This window comes from Chenopodium quinoa, unplaced genomic scaffold (assembly GCF_001683475.1).
Source record: "Chenopodium quinoa cultivar QQ74 unplaced genomic scaffold, ASM168347v1, whole genome shotgun sequence".
NCBI lineage: Eukaryota > Viridiplantae > Streptophyta > Magnoliopsida > Caryophyllales > Amaranthaceae > Chenopodium > Chenopodium quinoa.
The window spans coordinates 4,382,060-4,405,974 of NW_018742418.1; the positions used below are offsets into that span (position 1 = coordinate 4,382,060).

Genomic DNA, 23,915 nt, shown 5'->3' on the forward strand with positions numbered 1-23,915 from the left:
TTGTGAATATAATACTCATCCACTTACCTTTTTATTAGCATTTTTAATTTAACTATTCACCCACTCGCATGATAGTAATCAAATGAATAAAGTATTGAACTATGCAAAATGAAGTGATGCACTAAAATAGCTACAAAAGGAGTAAAACTTTGCATAAGAGACTGAGTTCAATACCAATATGATAAAAGGGAGTGATAAATGTAAGAGGGAATACCAAACTTTATAAATTTGGAATTGTATAGCAATAACATAAATCAAGCAATGCTATAAACAAAATGTTGCATGCCTGCAATACAGAACACAGATATACAAGAAGAATCGACAAAATTTACTTACATTCAGAAGAATTATGTACGTTAATAATAAAGTTAACCTCATGGTCTTGTATAAGAAAAATGCAGAAACTCCTTTCCAATAACTCTCAGAGGAGGTTCATATCACACCATATACTTTTAAAATACCAGCGATTACAACAAGCCTGCTTGATCCATCCATGTTCCCAACCATTCTACTCTTCGATATTCTGGATCATCAGGTTGGTGGAGATGTGGCAATATCATTGATTTGTGAGGCTCGAGATATGGAAAGTATCCAACCCTGATCACGATTGTTGTGATGGCATAAGATTGTCTTGGTGAAATGGATCATCAGCGGCATGAACATAGCTGAGTCTTGGAGTGACGTTCCAGCTCATAGCCAACTCCAAATCATGTCCATTAGCTTTTGCTCCAGCTTCTTGAAGCTTCATGTAATACATGGATGACCAATATTCCCTTGCCAAGTTCTTTCGAAAAGGAATTCAAAAGGGGTTAGTCACTTAGTCCCTCATGTTCAGAAGAGGTATTTCTGTATCAGTGGGATTTTAATGCTGTAAAACTAAGCAAGAAATATCATACCGTTTTTATCAATTGCAATAGCTCATTGAGAGCAGTTTTGAATAAATCGGGGTGAGCAAGATCAGCAGAATTTAAAATTTGTTGACGAGTCCGGTGGGATATGTTCACCTCCATAGGAGACCCTGGCATTGAATAGTTTCCCGTATTATAAAGTTAACAAAAGCAAGCAAGAATGTGTATGAACTCCATAAATATCTAATTTCAACTCAAGTGAAGGGTCAGATGGATTCTACATGCTTATGGCTTATGGTCAACCAACATAAACAGGAGATCAAAGCTTGTGCACACAATGAAGATTACTGCAGCACAATTCCTATTTCAAAAATATATATCAATGGATCTATAGGCCTTGTTTTCTTCACATGAAAACTCTTCGATATCTAAATTATAGAGCTTATTCATCCCTGAACCAAACTCATCTAGAGTAAACTTCTTAGCCTTGATTTTAATAGGATTTATTTGAACATCATAGCCCTGTGTGCAACTGAACTAATTAGCCTCGAACTGAAATATATCTAAACGGTACTGAACTTTACAGGCCTTATATTAAATTTATCTGAGCTTATGTGAGAAAACTCATTTTCCTAAAAAGAAAATATTTGCTACCAGCAGGATTAAAAAAAATTGAGATAGCAAATTTCTTAATTAGCCAAGACAATACAGTAATATAGTTGCTTTTGTATAAACGTGTACAAGAATATCTTGAGAGGGATAAGCAACCGTTTTGGCACTAACAAGATTAACAAAACGAAGATCGTTTTGGTGATGCGCTGAATGTAAAATCGAACACACATTATCATCAATTTAACTGATTTTTTTACTAGCAGATTAATAGATGAAGTCTGAATAATCTTCTTGACTCACCTGCAACAATGTATTTCTGAATAATGTGCCTTGCCATATAGATTCTTCTTACAGTGTCATCTGCAGGTAATTTTCCAAGCTCCAGCACTTCCTCATAAAAGTGGACACTCTCCCCAGCCAAACAACTGCAGCTCAAAAATATTAAAACTCATCGTCCTCTAAACCGGCATTAAAGAATGGTAAAATTACATTGTTTATTAATCAATAATAATTCACCTTGAACCTCAATAGCTTTATTTGGATAGCCAATGTGTACAGCAGTATAGAGTACTCCAATATTAACTAGGTAATCTAATTTATGTCGAAATTTGAAAAATTTGAGGAGAATTTAGAGAAAAGAGATCTTAAAGAAAAGAAACCTGTCAGCAAAAGCCATAAAGGATTGTCGGAATCTTTTATCCAAAAGAAGCTTATCAAGAGGTTCATTGCAGTCAATGGCCATTGATTGCCTCTGTAGCTGAATTTCATTGCCAGGAATGCCTAAAGCCTGACCCATGCTTTCGTATCTGGGGCCCTCCCTTTTCCTCAAGCTGATTTGTGAGAGAAGTGGTTGTGAGCTTGAATAAGAGAAGAATGCCAGTATGAATATGCTTGTCTGTGGACCACAAGATTTGCCTGAAAAACATTAGTCGACTAAACTATAAGATGAGCTTCAGCTAAAATGAGATGTAGACTTAAATGGTCACAGCCAACAGCCCAGCAGAGCAAAATAAGTTGCATACCATTAATGCAAGCAGAAACCTGGAGCCAACTCGAAGCCATTCAACATCTTCATGAATTTCATTCAGAATATACGCAACCACCCAGAAAACTGAAATTCAAGCAAGATAATAAGATAAAAAGGAAATCAATTGTGTGATTTCAGGTAGGAATAGACAGTCAGCCATATCATCCAGTTAACTGTATCACTCACTGCATATGTACCATCTAGTTAACTGTGTCACTCACTGAACATCGTAAGCCAGTGAAAAAGCTTGATAAGAAGAAGCAGCATACCAAGAGAAACTGTAGAAACAACTACTCCTCGCCAAAGGTCTTTGAGTTCATCAAATCTGAAATTCACATGCTGAATGGACCTTGTCAACCCAACAAATATAACAACATATGCAGAGTGTAGGACCATTGATGGAGTGACCCACCGAGCAGACATTTGACACCTATAGTTCAATGGTTTCTTCAGCTGTATAACTGCACCAGAATATACGCAGTGTTGAAAATTAATCAATTAATAATGGCAGAATCGTCAAGAAAATCCAATATGCATAGAAGAATTAGAGTAAGAAAAAGTTGAGCAGAACAGTGACAAATAAAACTCAGTTTCAGATAAAATGGCTTTGACACCATCAGCATCTTACTCAAGGATGCAACAACCTTAAATACCCTTAAAAATTAAGGAAGAGTTACTACAAGCCTACAACCAACAGCACACACTAAGCCATACTCCATGTATCGTATGTTCATTTGTTTTCCTCTGAAATTGTTAGAATTTTGAGATACATTTTACGGCACAAATGTCCTTGATATGCAAATAAACCTCCCTTTTTTGAGGGACTACTATCAAAAACAGAATTCAAGCCCGCATTTACTAGAATATACGACTATATGTAGTACGAAGTAGTGTTGATACTTGATACTGACCAGTGACCACGGTGGTAGATGTTTGATCTATTAACAGAGAAATACAAGCAATAAATTTGGTCAATAAAACAGTCCACTTACTAGCAGCTCCAGCAATCCAAGGGAGGAGAACCAATGGGAGAATTATATGTGACCTTATAGGTGGTAACCGCTTCCTGAGACATGAGAATTCTGAAAGTTAAGCTATATCCCTGAATTGGCAAGATAATACACCCAAAATACGCTTTTATCAGAACCTATCTAATTAATTCATCACTACAAGAGTACAAAGGAAACAGGAGGGTTTACATGGCCATCTCATACTCCTATGATTTTATCATAGAAACTTAATATTTCATGTTTTTAAGTTAGACTTACTTGACAAAAATGAAATAGAGATGGTAGACTTGTACTATGCGACAGCTAAGCAATAAACCAAATCCGAATGGTCCTTCAAGCCAAACTGCAGACAAGTAGCTCAAAGAAAGTTAGATTTGCACAAAGCTGAGCAAACATATATATTTTAGGAAAATTTGAAAAATACCACCATGTATTGTTTACATTTTGTACAATACCACCACAAGTTTTTTTTTTATAGTATAATACCACCTAGTTTTCTCAAAAACCTAAAAAACTCCCACCATTTTTGCCCAACTCCCTTATATGACGTCACAGTGGGTCCTACTAACCAATTTTCCTTCGAATTTCACCTTTCTTCTTCCCTAATCATCCTAATTAACCAGTTATACCCTCGATTTTGCATTGTCGTTTGGCTTGAAGAACAAATTAGCGAATAAAACCCCTAAATAACGCCTAATTGATATTAAAATTAGACAAAAAGGAAGAAGAAGGAAGAACAGAGGTGAGAATCAAGGGAAAAGAGAGGAACAATTGGTAGTGGGACCCACCGTGACGTCATATAGGGGAGTCGGGCAAAAGTGGTGAGAGTTTTTAGGTTTTTGAGAAAACATAGGTGGTAATATACAATAAAGAAAACTTGAGGTGGTATTGTACAAAACGTGAACAATACATGGTGGTATTTTTCAAATTTTCCTTCAACATATGATGAAAGTGGATACTACCTGCCCAGATATAGCAAGACTGCCACCATTGCCTTCTTTCAATGCTGATCAAATTGACTGACATCTATGATGAATTGTGCAAAACAACTTACGAGTTAGAAAAAACGTAGCGAATCAAACATCTAGCAAAATTCACCACAATGTACATGCATCCTCACCACAACCGATACCAAAAGGTCCAAGCTAGCAAGAATCTGTACAGCCGGGACCCAAAATGCACTGCCTTTTGGAATTGACAGCTTGTGATATAGGAACGGGAATGCCGAACGGGCAAGAAGCCTGTACAGGAAAGCAAAAATATTTACAGTATAAGCAAGCATACTACCAAGCCATCAAGACATAATAGCAAGCCTAACTTCAAAGCTTTGGCAACTCATGAAAGTCTTGGGGGATGGTTCAGTACCCAAGACCTCAGATCGAATCCTATCTACATTACTATCACTACCTAGCAAAGACAACACATACACCCAACAGACAGTAGATTTAACAATAATTTCAGATAAGATCAATAAATTTTATTAACTGAATGAAAAAATTGGATAGTCCAAAGTAGCATTACCCTAGAGACTAGAAATTAACCAGCAATAACCAAACCAATTGATAAGTAACCCATCAACTTTTAGCATAAAATTAACCAAAAATCCCCCAAAAAAACTCAGAAAAAAACTAATCAAAAACAGTATTCAGTGAAGCACATTTTACAGGTTCATATAATTAAGTTAAATTAGCACAAACAAGCAAGAATCATTGACCCATTAAAGCAAAAATGATATTATTAAAAGGGTTAAAATTAAAATTGATGAACTAATTACAACTAATACAAAAATGATGCAATTGATAAAAGGGGAAAAGTTAGAGCATACAGAAAAAGAGAAATGGAAGATACAGAAACAGCAACATAGTCAGTTGGGCAACCTCCAGATTCTGCACATCCTTTCATTTTCATAAATCTTATTATTAACAATTGAAATTACTCATATCTCTAATGATGTTGCTGTAAATCAGATGTTTCAGCTTCCATTATTCTCTCTCCTCTTTTTTTTTTTGTTTTTTGTTTGTCTGCTGAGTGTTTTGAGTGAACACAGTCAACGGTCATAGACGTCAATTTCAACGTTTGTTAATTGTTATTTTATGTTTATTCCTTTGAAAAATCTGATAGTCTGGTATAACGTGATTGGCACATGCTCTTCTAGAAGGGAGGGAGGTGGTGGTGGCCGGTGGGTCGGTTTGGTAAGGGAGAAGCTTTTGGGAGTATGTTTGGTCGAGAGAAGTTTTACTTATTGAACTCTTTTAAAATTTTAACTTGAGTTTTTGATTGAGAGAAGCTCGAGTAACCTCTCAAATAACCCCTGACCTGATAACTCCTGACTGAACTCCTTGAATAACCTCTAATTAAACTCCTCAAGTAATCTCTGATCGAGAAACTCTGACTGAACCCCTCAAGTAACCTCTGATCGAGAACCCCTGACTGAACCCCTCAAGTAACCTTTAACCAAGTAACTCGAGTAATCCTGTCCATATGATGTAGTCAACCACATATAAAAAATGGCCTAAAGTTTAATACAATGATGGTAAAATGATGAATCGTAGAATTGACGAGGGAAAAGAAAAGTGGTGGAATAGGAGATTTATTATTTTATTATATGTAAATTTGAATTACTTGTTTGTAAATTATGTTAAATTCTTTAGCACGTTGAGGACTAGGGGTGAGCAAATCGGGTACCCGGTCAAAATTTTAGGATCCGGACCCGGAATTGGTTGGGATCGGGTCCTAAAATTTGGAACCGGAACTGGAACCGGTACAACCGGGTCCTAAAATTTAGGAATTGGAATTGGTTCCACCGGGTACCGGTTCCGATTCCGGGTACCCACTTATACATATAAGTGTTGAAATATGATACAAATCATAATATTTTTTTTGGTGTATTTTTACTTTTAGCATTTAATACTTATATTTTTATATACATTAAGCTATTTTAATTATATTAAATATTAATATTTTTTTATTTTATTTTACTAATTAGTTACGTTCAACATATTTTTGTTTTTTAAAATATTTTTTGTACAATATATGTTGGGTAACCGGTATTGTAGAGCGGAGAGAAAAATCTAGAAACTTTAAGGTTTTGTTTGATAGTGGGTTAAGAGTTTTATAAGCAGTTGGGCTTAGAAATTAAAATGGGCGGTACATAACTCTTTAGTTTCTTAAAAACACAAACAATTCACATACTATATCATATACAACCGGGCACCCAGTGGGTACCGGGTCCAAATTTTAGGACTTGGAACCGGAACCGGTTACAACTGGGTCCGAAATTTTGGACCCGGTCCCGAAACCGGTGAGACCAATTCTGGGTCCAGACCGGACGGGTCCTAACCGGTTTCGGATCCGGTATTGAATACCCTGGATCTTTGCTCACCCCTATTGAGGGCTATTATAGTAATCCTTATAGACATGATCAAAGGCATACTGCATACACTTCATTCTATCGATTTTTCCACAATTTAACAAGAATTACTATTTTTTTTTAAATTGCAAAAAGTTGAGATATAATTAGAGATTTTTGTAAAAAAAAATAGAATTTGAGATATTGTTTGATTTAGATTAACAAGTATCCTAATTCCTAAAGAATTTGTGTAAAAAAAAAAAAAAATCCTAAAGAATTTACTTTTAGATAGAAAACAATATTTAATGTATGATATATCCTAAACACAATATTTTTTTTATCTTTTCTTTGTGCAATATATATATCTTTTTTATTTTTTGGTGAGATTGTGTGCAACATATCTTTTAATAACCCAATATAATTACAAATTAACAATCTCTCTAATAATATCAAACGTTGCAATTAGAGGGCAACAGAAAACTCCGTATATATTAACTCCAATGGTAAATTCTTCTAATAAGCAACGTTCAACACTACATAATTAGCATGGAAGGATCATCATCAAAAACAAAGAGCGATAAAAGGCTTATAGAGGTGACCTTAGCATCAGGCAAAATTATAGAAACACCATATTGGAGCCGGAAACTGAGTCTTTATAAGCAAATGCGTACCTACGCTGTAGTGTAGATGGATCCGGCTAATACAATCATGACTCGTCTTGACAAGCATGGTGGTTCGAACCCAATATGGAACCACAATTTATTCTTTGTGGTGGACAAAGAAGGTAACAAGCAACTTGTATTCTAACCAAAACTTCAAGTTCAAGGTCATAAACATAGAAAAATATTCTTCTGCCGTAGGCCTCATGAAAAAAGATCGTCTCATTGGCACTGTCTCCTTGCCGATGAAGGATATACTTGCTCATACAATTTAAAACTTCAACAACTGTAAGATTATGAGTCAGAACCAAAAAGGCGGGGGGCTGATGCTCGCGGGATTGATCAACATCAAAACCAAGTTGAATACTTTACTCGTGTTTCTTGGAGAAGGACCGGAACGTAAAAGAAGTGATTGAGAATTGCCCCGTGTGCACGATTTGCTTGGAGGGAGTTGATGAACAGAACCACGAACAAAGGAGAGATGGTCTAAGTGTTAGATGTGTGGGTTATCAAGATATGTGGTCACAAGCTTCATGAGGCTTGCATAGTTTCTTGGTATAACATGCAAGGCACACACTTGTCCTACTTGTTGTAGGGTTGTGCATCCTGATGATACAAGTATTGTATTATAACTGCGTAGTTGCATAACTAATTGGGGTAATCATCATTTTTTTTTTTTTTTTTTTTTTTTGGATAATTTGATTGTAAGAAGCAAACTTTTTGGCATGCAGGATGTTAATTTGAATTGTTATTTATTGGTCAGTTCATGGTTTAAAAATAAAATAATGTCTCCCAATTCTAATCAAATATGTTAGAACCTTTTGTACATGGCATATTATTTATGCCCATATATCTCGTCTGCACATCGACCCTTAAAATGCATATAATGATAAAAATTAGCATTACAGATGTCAATTGCCACACCTTGTGCGGTTGTGCCCCCAATTGTATAACAAAATGGCACAACAGTACAGTATCGGATGGTAACACTGGCGGAGCCAGGATTTTCAAATTGGGGGGACAAATTATGGATATAATATAAAAGCGAAGACAGTTGCATTATAATGTATTTAATTCTGATATACCAAAGCACCAACAAGAATAGAAGTATAAGCAATCACATGATAATGCACTAACAGGATTATAAGCAAAGGATATCACAAAATCTAAAGTGTTGCACATAATGACACTTAATCAACAAAAACATAATAAAAGCAGAACCAAATATACTTGCCTAATGGAAGTCCATTTAATATGGGCAGCTCCCAAAGATTGTGTTTGTACATAAAAATGGCTAAATGTTGCTCCTTCACCGATGATCACCTCAAGAACATAATTAGTCCAATAACACTTGTTACCATCTCCACCTAAAAACACCTCAACTATACCCACCTCTCCTCCCTTCTATCAACACCAATACTCTCGGGTTCGAAACCGGCAACATATTCGACTCGGCATCACTCCCTTTCAGTGAGAAAGACCTCAAATTTAAAGGGGCATCAACTCGGCACCCTTCAGGCACATAAATAAAGATCAAATCAGGAGCACCAACCCCATTTAAAGACCAAAACAAATCCCCTTCAATATTTGACACAAATTCCGATACCCTTTTCAGAATATATAGCCTCAGAAAATAAGTAAAGTATGGGGAGAAAGAAAGGGTTATTGGGTTAACAATTAAAATTGCAAATTGGGGATTTCAAATTTTCAATTAGAAGAACAAATTAATATATTTAAGAGTTAAGACATACCTTTAGATGCAGCGAAGACCAGAAGATGACCGAGGCGGCGACTGGCGACTGACGGACGACCGACGACGATGAGGGGTTTGGCAGGCAGCGACCGAGCGACAGACAGGACTTTGGTTTTTTTAATTTTGGTGACTGTCGAACGGAATTGAAGGCTGTCCGCTGTGCGCTGTCGTCTGTCGAACCTCGTCATTGGCCTCACTGCTGCGAACTGCCGGAGAACGGTGGACAGCGTCAGGCGACTCTGGCGAGGTGAGGGCGAATCGAAGAGAGAGAAATTAAAAATTGAAAGACTTAGGGTTTGGCTGCAAATGTCGCACAGAGCACTCTGTAATTGCGTTTTTTTTTTTTTTTTTTTAAATTTTTTTTTTTTTATTTTTTTTTTTGAAAATGGGGGGACAAGTGTCCCCACTCGTCCCCTTCTAGCTCCGCCCCTGGATGGTAATAATCACTAACGCAACCACAAATCACCTGGTTACATGCATAAATATGTGACTTGCATGGTAAGTTTGTATATATATATACATTAAAGTTTTAGGCTTATAGCTCGATATTTGTGTAAATGATCTTGATGTCTGTTGCCATAGAACGGCGACAACAAGATTATATATTCAGTGAACGAGAAGCCATTGGCACAACTAAGCTTGAATAGACGATTGTAGCATAGCTATACACAAACCCTACAAGTGTTGCCCTGAAAAGAAAAAAAGGTGCAACCATATATGACACATTATCAAGAGAGAGGACTGGCGGAGTAATAGCTCACCCCTGAAAAGTTATTCCTGGATGTATGAGGGTAATTTGATGATCAGATGCAAAAATTCATTCAAGTTACTAGTATATTCTTTGTACCAACCTCAATAATCCCAGGAAGTTAAGGAAACCAATAATCAGATAAACTTTCAATTGTGATTTGTGAGGCAGCATGTAATAAGGATAGAACAACACCATCGATTCTTATTAACATGCTTCAAGCAAAAAGATGGGAGGTTTCATGATTTTTAAGTGCACTTCATGAGCTTCTAGTACATCATATAACTCCAAGCATAAATTTGTGGATTTTATGCTCTATAAGGCAATAAGCTATAACACTATGTTAAGAGGTTAGAATAGTTCACTAGTTTAAAGTTTGCCACTTAATTTTATTTTTTAAAAAACAAAAAAACGAAATCACTTCCAAAGATCAAGTTAAACATTTGAACAACCCTAAGCCTCAAGATAAATACAAGAAAAATTTGTAAAGAAGGATCTTTTTGAAGGACGCTTTTATGAGATAAGACCTTTTAAGACAAAATTTGTAAAAAAAAAAAAAAAAAAAAAAAAAAAAAGACCTTTTAAATTACCTAAGGTTGTGAGGAGGACTTTGGTTGGTTGTCCCGAGAGTACAGTCAACGCCTGGTATTCTAGGTGACATTTGTCACTGACATGAATCGAACTTTGCACCTTAAGGATGCAAGACGGTCTTCTGTGTCACTGCATGGTCTGCACCAAAAGTCAATTCTTAAAGGGTTAGGTGTCGGGAGGCCGGGTCACATTAAACTTTAAGTGGACCGAGTCAGGTTGAGACCTGTCATTTTTGCCCCAACCTTTTTACTTTACAAAAATATGGCATCCATTTTCGCTCTTCCTCGATAGATAAATTGATATGTGACTCTTTAAGTTTCTATATATGTCCGTTTACCAATTATATATATATATATATATATATATATATATATATATATATATATATATATATATATATTAATTAGAGAAGAATCACAGTACATAAATTAAATCTGCCTTAAATCCCTAAATCAAGGGTTGTCAATTCTCATATTTAATCACTATTAAAATAAATCAGATTTCAAAACCACCAATATATAATAAAAAACAAGCTAAATTCAAGTTTGATTGGAGGATAAAAATGGAGTCGTTTGACTCTTGAAATTACCCTTATTATCTCTCCTTTACCCCTATGAATCTTACTACATACAATTGATACAACGAGGAAGCCCCAATTTATCACCTTGGTAAACAAAATTCGTTTATCAAGAGGAAAAATTGTAAATAAATTTACAAAAATGTCTAGCCGGCATAGTATTTTCGTAATAATATCAACAATTGTAGGTCTCATATTCACTAAAAAGTTGTTGATTTATTTACGATTTTACCATTTGATAAACAAAATTTGTTTGAGCGATCGGAACAAAAGTTTTATTGTAATCAATCCCCTCTTGTTGATGATTAGTTGATTTTTGAACCCAACCAAACGTGATTTGAGATGGTCAACATTCTCATTGATCAATTTTCAGTTTCGAGAAAGAAAGTGGAAGTATATGTACTCAAGGTTTGAGGTTTTATTTGTTGAACGATGGGATTTTATGTGGCTCAATTGTGTATGATTCACTTTTCAAATATGATATACTCAATGACAAATTTGAAGTTTTACCGCTTTTACCTAAAGAAAAACAATCTCTAATTTATTTGAAAAAAAATTATAACTTTGTCAATGGTTCAATAATTGGTTATGATAAAAGCAAATTATACATTATTCTAATGGTGGAGAATTCGAAATAGAAGAAGGAGATGAAAAGGGAGTGGGAGAGGAAGAAGATGATGTTGAAGGAGTGAAATAGGAAGATGGAGAAAGAATGACAGAGACGGACCTAAAATCAAAGCAATGGGATGATCCACTTATTTTTAATAAAAAATTCTTATTAAAAATATTTATAATATGAAAAAAAAAACATATTTAATATTGAATTATTAAATATGATAATGATTATGTGCAAATTTTGAGTTGTTTATTAATATATATAATTATATTTGTTAACTATGTGCAATATAATATATATGTAATTTCACGTAATTTGTTAATTTATAAATAATTTCATGTCATAAAATCGTTACATTACACAAAATTAAATTTGTATACACATTATATAAAAATATTATAATACCATATTAATTCTATGAGCATTAAAAAGGTAATTATACTTTCGTAATGATTTACAAAACAAAATAAAAGTGTAATTATTTTTTTAATAAAATACATTTTTGTTTCTTATAAATAATGTTTCATATCTCAATTAAAATTTATTTATATGTTTTAATGATTTATATCAATACATTTATTTATATTTTGTTAAACTTTATTTTGATATTTTAAATCCACATATTTTGCTAGATTCGTCAATGGGGGTAGAAGAAGAATTTTCTCAAGAAATCGAATGGCTTGTGGAGAAATGTTTCCTATACAATAGTATTTGGGAAAGTTTGTTTTGTATGAATTTGGAAAAAGTACTCCTTGGTTAGAACCATTAAACCAACCTAATGTGACTAAGTTTACATTTGATGACAAGATTTTTGTTAGGAGGATTTGGTTGTTTATCATTCTCATGAAAATGAAGCTTCAAGAGTGTTGAGGGCTGACGAACACTTGCATTGTGAGTTTTGTATAAACATATATATATTTATATATATATATAAAAGTTGACTAACGTAAGATCAAATCTAAGTACATTATGTGCTTTACAATTATGACATCTATTAGCTGATTTTTACTCTTTAATTTAATTATTATATATGATATGTACATTGTTAATAATCTTCTAAAAAAACATATAAGTAATAAAATAAATTATTTTCAGCATTTTTTCATTTGATTCTCTTTTATCATAAAACATTTAGGTGGTGAAAAATCTTGTTCTTTTTTTAAACAAAAACGCTAATAACTTCAATCTCATGTTTAAGGAAAAAATCATATACCTCGTTATTTCCTTGATTTATAATCATAGAAAATGTGCTAATTTAATATCTATCAATAATTTGACCTATTTGTCCAATTATAACTCGCTAATTAAGCCATAAATTGTATCTTAAACTTGAACAAGCTGCTGGATATTCATAGGAAGACAAACATCAGAACCACTAATACATTGAGATGCAATAACAGAATATGTTGCTTGAGTTAGATGATAGCCATCCCAAAAGTAGTGTTCGTCGGGTGCTAAGCATGGTGCTTCCACTGGTATGCACGAGAATGTACCATTTCCCCATGCATTGCAACACGGATTGCTACTATCTCTTAACCCTGCAACATTACGTGTACATGAGTCACTTCGAGGTCCATTCATTTTAAAATAGTTTTCGTCAATAATACTTGGTCTATTGAGCACATTGAAACTATATTGCATATGAAATATGTAAAAAGGCTTACAAATGTTGGCATACCATATTTTGTGGGATTGATGACAGCATCATATCCTAGTCCATGTGCTTTCCCTAAAATAAAATGTGAGTCTTGGAGAGTAGTAGTTAAATTCTTGAGCAATAATCCAAGTTGAGTGTTGAACATATTCACGATTTCATTTTTAATTTCATCGCATTTTCCATTTAGTTTTGAACTCTTAACAATCGATGGAATGCAACCAATTGGACCTAGTTCGAACACCAGAATCTTCCTTGCTCTGAAATTATAGAGTTTCTGCACTTTTAAAACAAAAATTATGTATCAAATATTATTTGTGAAAAGCTAACTTTTAAAATGATGCAATAAATCAATAATTTAAAACTAACGACAAGTAAATGTAAATTTTAGACTTTGGTACGTACACAATGTATTTCTCGGCTATAATCTCATTACTACACAATTTAAAATAAATAATCTATGTAAAATTGATAAGATAACCTGTAATTTTAGTGATAGTGTATCAACGAGGAGTTGTGCAAATTGTTGAGGATTATATTGTTTCCTTGTCTGAACAGGACCAAAATAAGTATTGATGTAATCATTATTTCCCACTGAGAAAATGAAAATAGACTTGGCCATGTGTTGGGAAAGCTCGACTGAGTTTTTATATTTTGAGGACAACTGTTTTTCAACTGTCTCTTTGAACATTTTCATTTGTTCATCTAAATTCAAGCATTCACCCTGTAAAATAAAAGACGCATGTTTAAACATAAATTATCTTTAATTACGACTTTGTTTGTATATCAATAAAAATTAATACTTTGTATTATAAACTAAAACAAATTTGACAAAATTTCATGCGATAACTTTTTTTCGTTGTGTATTAACAACAAAAAAAGGTACAAATATGATAACCTATTGATTTAATTTTTTTTTTTTTAATCTTTTAGAAAGTTTGAATTTACAAAATATATGATAATCATGTGTCATGCATGGACATTTAGCGTGTTTTGTGTGTGGCTGGCCACACCGTGTGACCAACTAACACACGAGTAACCCCTGACCAGATAAATCCTAGCCGATCGAGTAACCCTTAACCAAGTAACCTTGAACATTTAACCCTAATTGAATAACCTATGACCAATAATCCTTGCCGACCGAGTAACGCTGACCGATCGAGTAACCCCTGACTAACCGAGTGACCCCTATTGAGTGAGTAACCCCTGATTGACCAAGTAACCATGACCATTCTTTTAAAAAAAAAATATGGCTAGCCACATTGTATAGCCAGCTACATATGAAAGTTTGTGATAGACATTAGAGTCACTACACATAAATCATCTGAACTTTCTTTAATACACACTTTTTTGTTTACTTATGAAAATGTGTGGGCCTCACTTTCTTGTAGCCCATAAACACTCTTTGGGTCAAGTTTGACTTACCAGTTCACTTTACCATAGCACTTACCAAATTCCAACCCAAATCCAATTGGACTATTAGTCTTGCAACAAACACTTATATTTCCCCAAATAGGCACATACTTGACTTGAGTAAACAAAATCAACTAGCCTCAAAACTCTACAAAAATCAGAATACTTACATACATCCAGGTATATCTAAAGTTCTAAACGAAACATAAAAAATTTGGCTAGGACTTACGAGTCTACCTACCACATGCTTTAGTAGCTTACCTAATTGGGACAGAAGAATTAAATCAATTATTTACCCAAATAAATAAATAAATAAATAAATAAATAATTATATACATATAATTCCATCATATGTTATTGAAACAAACAATCACTGTATAAATTTACCCTTATCTACTAATAAATTTATAACACTCGATCAAACTAGGCTCGTGAACCACAAGTTAAAGCAACTTAGCTAATTTGGATAGAAGGAGTAGCTAAATCGATTAATTATATACTTTATATAATTCCTTCATATGTCAATGAACAAACATATAATCTATCTATACTAGTATATTAAAAGGCGTTTCTAAAAACGTCTATGTGTCACATAGACTCCTCATTGCGCCATGTCATATACTCAATTCCTCAATATTTCATGTGACCAACTTAATTCCTCAATACGCCACGTCACCCACGTAACCAACAATAACACTATATAATGCCTTAACTAAATTAAAAAAAAATATACTTCCTCCGTTCTTTTAATATCGCATTACTTGCCTTTTAGGAAAGTTTTACAAATATTGCATCACTTCCATTTTAAGACAAAAAATATCTATATTCACACTGCAAATACCCAACATACCCTTACTTTTTTCTCACTTACTTTTTATTTTATCTTTACATTACATGGACAATTTTGTATTTTTATGTTTCTCTCTCTTACTTTTTCCCACTACCAAATTTTGCCTCCAAAACCCCTATGATGCAATAAAAAAAAGAACGGAGGAAGTATGGATGATGAGGTTTGAACACACAACCTCTTAGAAGAAAAGTCATTGTTTAATCATCTAACTAATTGTCACTTATGTTATAATCTTTCACACAAATTAATGTTGTACTACAAAAGTATTGATAACATATACATATAAACTATTAAATGTCTTTTAAAAAATTAACAGTTGTACAACTAAAAAAAAGTAGCAATCTGGGGCAACGCGCGGGCTATATACTAGTTGGACTTTTAAAACATGGTAATAATAAACTCTACATGGTATGTATGCGCAAATAAGCTAAGTGAATCATAATTGTCCTCTAGTGGTATGGATTGTACCTTCTAACCTTGAGATTTGGGGTATACTCACTAGATCGAGACACTTTGAGGGTGGTGATCACTTACCCTTTTCCCCTCACTCTTAAAATGTTAGACTCATAAATACCAGACCAAAAAAATTGTGTGGGTTGAGGTACGGTCAGAATTCTTCTCCTAAAAAAAAAAAAAAAAAATGGCAACTAAGTAAAATCTTGAATATATGATCTCTAATACATATTACTCCCTCTGTTTTATAATGTTAGTCCCATGTACTATTTTGGGTGTTTCAAAAAGATCTATCCATATTGAATGTGTTCCATTTTTAATTTAATTTTTTTGGAATAAATTGGTTGTGGATTGATGACATGGCTGTAAGTAAGGAAATCTCTACCTTGAATTATGCATTATATGACTAATGCTTTTCCAAAATAAAAATCAAAAAAGTTAAATAAGGTAAACTAATTATAAATTATTTTGTACTTTAATGTTAGATTCCAAATATTCTTCTTTTCTTATTTTATGTGATTGATTTCATATGCGACTAACATTATGAAACAGAGGGAGTATGATGTAGGAAGATAACGAAGTATGATTTTTATTTTTTTTTTACTTTATCTATGTGATTGACTTAATTATATCACCACTAAGGCATTAATCGAGTAGGATAAGAGATAGTAGTATTGTACACGTATGCATCATTGTTATTGCATTGACAAATACAATTTTTTTTTTTTGTTTTTGGTGTCTAGAGAGCCACAAGGACATGTAATGAAAATCAAATCCAGAATCTTCTGGGATCGAGACAAATATAATGTACGATGTCTAATTTTTTTTGTTGACAAAATATTTTCGTTACTCATACTTAATTGCATATTAGTATTACGTTAATATTCAGCGCATAGTTGAGATATATGTAAATTAGCCAAAAAAAAAACTAAAGTAACTTATCCTGATTTAAGACCTACAATGAAGATAAGTTGGGCCTAAAATGGCAAAAATATATATACGTTAATACATACCAATATGCGTGCCAAAGTTCCATATCACTATATCAGTATATCACATTGAATGAGCAAAATAATTGCAAGACACAATCAGGACACCATTAATCATCCTACACACCTTTTTTTACTCATTTGCTCATTAGCAAAAGCGATAAACGAGTAAAAAGTGAGTATAATTGTCATTTGGCAGGGTTTAGGGTAACTAATTGGTGTATACTACCGAGTACTCCGTAGTATACTGTGTGCTACAGAGTACGTGACTACGTCCAATACATCTTTTATATAGTCTGTATAAGTTTATAAAGTGTTAACACGTACTATACCACACCCAAATTTAAATTACATCATATTTCCTGTGTTTTTGAAAGTTCGACTCACTTGACATTTGCGCGGTTTCCAATGAACATCTTTGACTATGAATATCTCCGGTTATGTATAAGTGAAACTTATAAAAAGTTGATATTTAGAAAATTTATAATAAGGAGAATCTAGCAAAATCTCATATGTTTATTTATTTCTATTGTATAAATCATAAAATACGGTCAAAGTTATTTTCTTTTGACCACATAAATAGTAAGTGAGTCGAATTTTCAGAAACCGAGGTAGTATTACTTATTAATACCCTTTTTATGATCAATTAAATTTAGAGACTAAATTATTATGTGAAAAGAGTTAACATATGTATTGCTTACAATAAACTTTCCTGTTTCAGGAAGAATTCCGCAAGACCCAGAGGCGTAGTTATACCCCAAATACGACATTGGCTGGAATACGCTAACTCGTGGAGGAGGATACGGCACTCCAAGGTAGTCAGCTACATACATAGCATACTCAAACCAATCAATTTAAGCTCAATAGCAAGAATTTCGAATATGTTTCATTTTACATTCATATTTCTAATTAATAATACCATAATTGTTTATAAATTTCAAGGGAGCGAGAACTAAAAAACCGATGTTAAAAATTTCACTATAATTCTCGTGTCTACTACGTTAAAACTAGATAAACCGCACATAGTAATTGTGTTATACGTACCTATAAAATCGGCAACGGTTTTTCCATTAGTAAATCTTCCCGTTGGTAAACTTCCAGGAAAATCGAGACCATATGGGAAATAATTAGCCTTAGCCAATGTAGGCAATAAATTATTATTCCCATTATCCAATGTTGAATCACCAAATATATAAAGCCCTGGAACAAGAGGTTGTGTTGAACTACTTTTTGTGGACAGCAAAATTGAGAAAAATAAGAATAATATGTACAAAAATATTTTTCTTGAAACCATTATTTGCCTGAAAAGATAGAAGGGGTTATCAAATACAAACAGTCGAACAGGAAAGCCACATTTATTTATGGATAGAAGATGAATGAGATTTATGATTTTACTTTGCTTTATACAGTGGGAAGAATACGAGAGTGAAGGATAGTTCAAGTTGAAAGAACTCCCCTTTTGATTCCAAGAGATGATGGGATCGATTCTCATCACCTTTGCTTGTGGTTCTCTAAACACCAAAAAAATTTAGTGGGAAGAATATGAAAGGGGGTGACGCAATCTGCGTCAATTGTCACGTAGCTTTTTTTTTTTTTTTTAAGGTGAGTCATGTTGCTTTCTTGCTACTTCTTGTTCTTGCAAATATGGGAATTAATCATTTTTATTTTATTTGTTGACAACTCTGAGAGATTTTGGTGTATAGGAATTAATCATTTTTATTTTCAAAAAAAAAATGACGATTGACAAATCACAAATGTCTAATTGTCTATGCATTATTAGTTTCATTTAAAGAAAAACAATATAAAATATTCTAAAATTGGGAAATGGTAAACTTAAGGGAATTTGTTTATTATATTGACTTTTGAATGACCAAGCATGGAAAGATTTTATATTCTTATTTAAAGCTCCATATAATATATATATATATATATATATATATATATATTCCGTCCCTAATATTTTGTTCCATTTGACTTTTCATGCATGGTCCCCAAAATAAGTCTTGAAACTATTTTTTTTTTATCTCTATTTTTATACTTGAATTGTAAAAATTATAAAAACTAGATTTTAATATATAAAATATACAATGAGATGAATCCAAATTAAAAAAAAATCCCATACGACTATGTTATTTCTAATAGATTAAGAGTAGTTTATGATCAAAGTTTTTTAAGTTAATTTGACCTATATTTACAACACAAACTATTGGGTGCGGCAGTCCGCACCCAACAGTTCGTGCGGCAACCCTCAAAACGAAGATGACGAAGTACGACTTGCGATGAATGTGGACGAAGATGACGATGGACGAAGATGACGATTTGAATTCGCTTGGGCTGCGATTTCAAGTGGTGCGATCTCAGGTTGTGCGTTTTGGTTAGAGGTGGTGTTTGGGTTGCGATTTAGGTTGGAGGTGGTGCGATTATGGGCGGCGATTTTGGTTGAAGGTGGTGCGATTTTGGTTGGAGGTGCAATTGGGGGAGTGCAGCGGTGGTGGTGTGATGGTGCGATTTTGGAGGTGCGATTTTGGGGGTGCAATTGGGAGGCAGCGGTGGTGGTGTGATCGGCAGTTGGGGAGCAGCGGTGGTGGTGTGATGGTGGCGGGTTGGGCAGCAATTGGGGAGCAGCGGTGGTGGTTTGATGGTGGCTATTGGGCGACAGTTGGGGGGAATTCCACATAGTTCGTTTATTTGGGGATATGGAGATAATTGGGAAACTCCACACTCATTTGAAACAGAGAGCAAGAAAGAGAAGAAGAGGTGAAAGAGGAGAGAGAATGAAATAAAAATATACGATATCAGTTAACATTAGGGACATACTAGACATTAATAAAAACGTATCAGTCAACAAAAGATAAATATCAACTAACAAGAGGAATATATCAGCCAACAAAAGGTACTTATCAGTCAATAGATGGAACATATCAGCCAACAAATGAAGCATATTAGCCAACAAAAGGATGAAATCAACAAATAAAAGCAACATGTAAGCCAACAAAAAAAAACATATCAGTCAGCTACATAAAACATATAACCAACAATTAAAATATACATATCAGCCAACAAAATAATGATATCAGCCAACTAAAGAAACATATTAGCCAACTGATGTCTGATAGCAGCCAACAAAAGAAACATATCAAAAATTATAAAAAAAAACATATCAGCTAAGAAAATGAATATATTAGCCAACATAAAAACCATATCTGCCAACAAATGAAACATATCAGCCAACACATAAAACATATCAGCTAACAAGTGAAATATATCAGCCAAGCTTGCCGCACGCAAATTTTCGTGCGGCAGTCTACACCCAATACCTTTTCTATTTACAATGGGGAAAATTTGTTATATACACCGAGTGTACCGTATACCCAGGATCATTTGCTCATTTAATCAAATAATTATTGGATATTATGCTCAATATAACATTATACCTCAGGTTCACATTAATAATATTAAAGGTCACTATCTATATTCAATATAATATTGATTACGAACGTATAAAACTTAGGTCCACAATAATATTATTAAAAATAAGTCTGCAAGAGTTTTTCCCCATCCTCAAATCTTCACTTCAATATAAGCTTCAATGTTCTGTCAATGTTGATGGATTCAAAAATTTACAAATAGTGGTTTGGACGTTTCGTGGCAGGTGTGGGTTACCATTGTCCACTGACCACCAATCAATAATCTGAAGTCATAGATTAACTAATTTTGGCAACCACACTCTCAATGATTATCAAAAATTATAAATTAAAAGTTTTTGGCATATCTTTCCTTAAAGTACTCAGTTAAGGCTATGTTTAATTAAAAGTTTTTGACATATCTTTCCTTAAGTACTCAGTTAAGGCCATGTTTAGCTCATCTTATTATTTTAAAACCATATATTCCGTACTTTATCATTTTATGTGCGAATTTCGTTGCTAAATATCCTTAGTAATAAAAAAATTATTCAAAGTTCTTCTCTACCTTATAAAAAGTACAACATTACTTTTATAAATAGTGTGCAGTCAATTATACCCTTTAAAGTGTATTTAAATATACATTACTTCCTCTATTTTTAAATACTTGCTCCATTTCTCCATGCGCGGAGTTTTAGGAGAAATTGGAGAAAGTAATAAAATATTGAGGTAATGGGGTAGGTAGAAGAAAAAAAATTAAAAAAAGCAAAAGTAGTTGAGAGAATTGAAGGAGAAAAAATATGAAATTAATAAAATATGATTTATGGTGGGTCCATTAGTAATGAATTAAATATTGTAAAAGTTTTTCAAATAAGGAAATAAAGTATTTAAAAACGGCCGAAAATGAAAAGTGGAGCAAATATTTAAAAACGGAGGAAGTATTAATCTTATGAATAGTGTGTTGCTAATTATACTTTTCAAAATGTGTATTTAAATATATATATCCTTATTTTAATGTACAAGTTATTTATTTATTTATTTATATATTATTATATCCGTTAAAATGTATGTTTACATATATACCCTTATTAATATGTACATTTTTTTACTATTATCTTTCAAAATATGTATTTACATATATACCCTCACTAATATGTATAAATTAATGTACAAAATGGAGGCCATTGATTTTGGAAGAAGAATGGATGTTTAAAAATTAAAAGTAAATTGAACAATGAGAGGCTATTCCTCAACCAAATGCATCATCGATCTGATAAAAGCTCAAACTTTGGTTGTGATTGGAGTTATGAATACGTCAACCACTACTTGAATAGAATTTACAACATGCTAATAAAGAAGTTGGTTAGTGGGTACACTTTGGTAGTGTTTTAATTACGAAGTATAATTTTTTTCCTTGAGAAAATTTAAGGGACTTTATTCAAAGAACCCACTTATAGTCTTGAACCCCTTGTATATCCTCTAGTGGAGTGATAGATAATCCTTGCATTTAAATTCTCAACAAATATATTGTCATATTTATTGAGAATTTGAAGTCTTGAACCCCTTGTATATCCTCTAGTGGAGTGATAGATAATCTTGCATTTAAATTCTCAACAAATATATTTATTGAGAATTTGAATGCAAGATTATCTATCACAATAACTCACACATTTTTGAACTGTTTCTTCGGGGAAGGATGCTGAGAAAACTTCCCACAAACCCATGCAAGATTATTTGTCAATCACACATTCCTCAAGTAGTGTTTTTGTTTCTCTCTTTTCAGTTAGTTTTTATCTAATTTTTATGTTTTTATTATGTGTTTTTTCTCTGGATTTTTCCAAATTGGGATTTTTTTTTTTTAAAAAAAATTATTATGTAGATGGCTAGAAATCCGAAACAATATTTTGCTTTATAATTTGGATTTTTGTTTTAAATTTTTGCTTATGAATTTAATCAAATTTACTAGGTTTATATTGATTTGTTGTCAGCACTAACCTTGGTAGAGGAAGTTGATGAAAATTGAAGGGAAAGGGTGTGTGGTAGAAGCAACGGTATGACAGGTGGGAAGCAGGCCCGACTTTTTGCATGTCCAACATGGGACATGTAACTGGGCCCCAACAAAATGGGTCCTTCAAATTAAAGGATTTGATTTATTTAATAAGCAATATTTGTTGTAATTATAAATTTATATATCATGTTTTAGGTAGAAGCTGAGTGGTTTTTAAATTTAAAACCATAATATAATGTTTAGGTGGTCAATGGTTTAACCGTTCAATTCCTTAATGCTATTATTTAAATAAAAAATAAAAAAAAATCAAAACATAATGTTAATAAAAATAAAAAAAAATTAGATTGAAAAATTTTCTATTATCTTGGAATTGTTGAATGTATTCTCATTATTCAATTTGAATTTATAGGCTACATAACTATTCTTTTATTTATTGTTGTGTTTACTTAAAGATACATTTATTGTGTAGAAGACATAAATTACTATTGACTAAGATGGTAAGTAATGTGATATTATATTCATGAGGTTTAATGTTCGAATCTTATAAGATATTTTTTCTGAGATCTACTTTATATTTATTTTATGTAAATTTGATGTACTTATTTGTAACTTATACTTTTTTCCCCTTTAGCACGTTGAGGAATATTATTGTAATCCTATAGACATGATCAATGGCATACATTGAACACTTCATTCTATGTTCCACAATTTAACAAGAATTATTGAGTATAAGATATTTCTCCTCTCTTCAAAATCCTAGCTTCCATTGTTGAATTTTGAAGGGATTTTTATCGGTTTTAATCGGTGGAAAATTCCAATCCTTGTTTCTTTAAAGTTTTTGTAGGTTTATAATAATGCTTCCTCCTTTTGGGAGGAACTTTTCTCCCTCAAAAGAAGGGTTTCTGATCTCCTTCGAAAGACAAGGGATTTTTCGACCTCCTTCGAAAGACAAGGTTTATCTCCTCTTTTTGGGGGAGAAATTTCTTAGTTTTGAATCCATCCACAATATTAGATCTAAAGATTGTCGTGAAATTATTTCATTGGTGAAAATGTTATCAAGTTTTCGAATACAGACAGATGAATCAGAAGAAAAACATCCTCACGGCTACAAAAGATCGTTAGATTGTCTCTCCAACAAGGCTGAATTTTCCTGCGATATAAGCAAGAGATGTTTCACAGTGCAAGATTTACTCGATGATCGTAGTTTTTATGAAGGAAAATTTTATTTGATTCAATATTTTATGTATTTGTTAGCGTCGAATCTCTATTGTAGATGTCGTATGACTTTTAATTAATGAAATATTTTTGCTATTCAAAAAAAAAAAAAAAAAGAATTACTACGAAATATTTTTTTTAA

General features: G+C 32.9%; 2 protein-coding genes across 2 annotated transcripts; both read right to left on the reverse strand.

Moving 5' to 3' along the window:
- Window positions 1–195: 195 nt before the first annotated feature.
- LOC110710128 (regulator of G-protein signaling 1-like) lies at window positions 196–5,944 on the reverse strand. Its single transcript, XM_021888382.1, has 11 exons — window positions 5,323–5,944; window positions 4,618–4,738; window positions 4,460–4,523; window positions 3,756–3,840; window positions 3,480–3,553; window positions 2,757–2,948; window positions 2,483–2,571; window positions 2,120–2,355; window positions 1,761–1,885; window positions 897–1,018; window positions 196–784 (listed from the first exon to the last, which is right to left on the reverse strand). The coding sequence occupies exons 1-11, from the start codon at window positions 5,403–5,405 to the stop codon at window positions 602–604; spliced, it is 1,374 nt and encodes a 457-aa protein (XP_021744074.1). The 5' UTR covers window positions 5,406–5,944; the 3' UTR covers window positions 196–601.
- A 7,065-nt stretch (window positions 5,945–13,009) lies between these two features.
- LOC110710136 (GDSL esterase/lipase 7-like) lies at window positions 13,010–19,044 on the reverse strand. Its single transcript, XM_021888393.1, has 5 exons — window positions 18,194–19,044; window positions 17,851–17,972; window positions 13,926–14,168; window positions 13,469–13,721; window positions 13,010–13,328 (listed from the first exon to the last, which is right to left on the reverse strand). Exons 1-5 carry the CDS (start codon window positions 18,639–18,641, stop codon window positions 13,114–13,116), a joined length of 1,281 nt encoding a protein of 426 aa, XP_021744085.1. The 5' UTR covers window positions 18,642–19,044; the 3' UTR covers window positions 13,010–13,113.
- Between the last annotated feature and the right edge of the window lie 4,871 nt (window positions 19,045–23,915).

Excerpts from the sequence above, each read along its gene's own strand:
- LOC110710136 (XM_021888393.1), bottom strand. The coding sequence starts at position 18,641 with ATGAGAATCGATCCCATCATCTCTTGGAATCAAAAGGGGAGTTCTTTC. Across the intron at positions 17,973-18,193 it reads AACCGTTGCCGATTTTATAG|CTGACTACCTTGGAGTGCCG; the intron begins GTACGTATAACA and ends CTATGTATGTAG. Across the intron at positions 13,329-13,468 it reads CATCAATCCCACAAAATATG|GGTTAAGAGATAGTAGCAAT; the intron begins GTATGCCAACAT and ends GTAATGTTGCAG.
- LOC110710128 (XM_021888382.1), bottom strand. The coding sequence starts at position 5,405 with ATGAAAATGAAAGGATGTGCAGAATCTGGAGGTTGCCCAACTGACTAT. Across the intron at positions 2,572-2,756 it reads TGTTTCTACAGTTTCTCTTG|TTTTCTGGGTGGTTGCGTAT; the intron begins GTATGCTGCTTC and ends CTTGAATTTCAG. Across the intron at positions 785-896 it reads TATTGCAATTGATAAAAACG|AACTTGGCAAGGGAATATTG; the intron begins GTATGATATTTC and ends CCTTTTCGAAAG.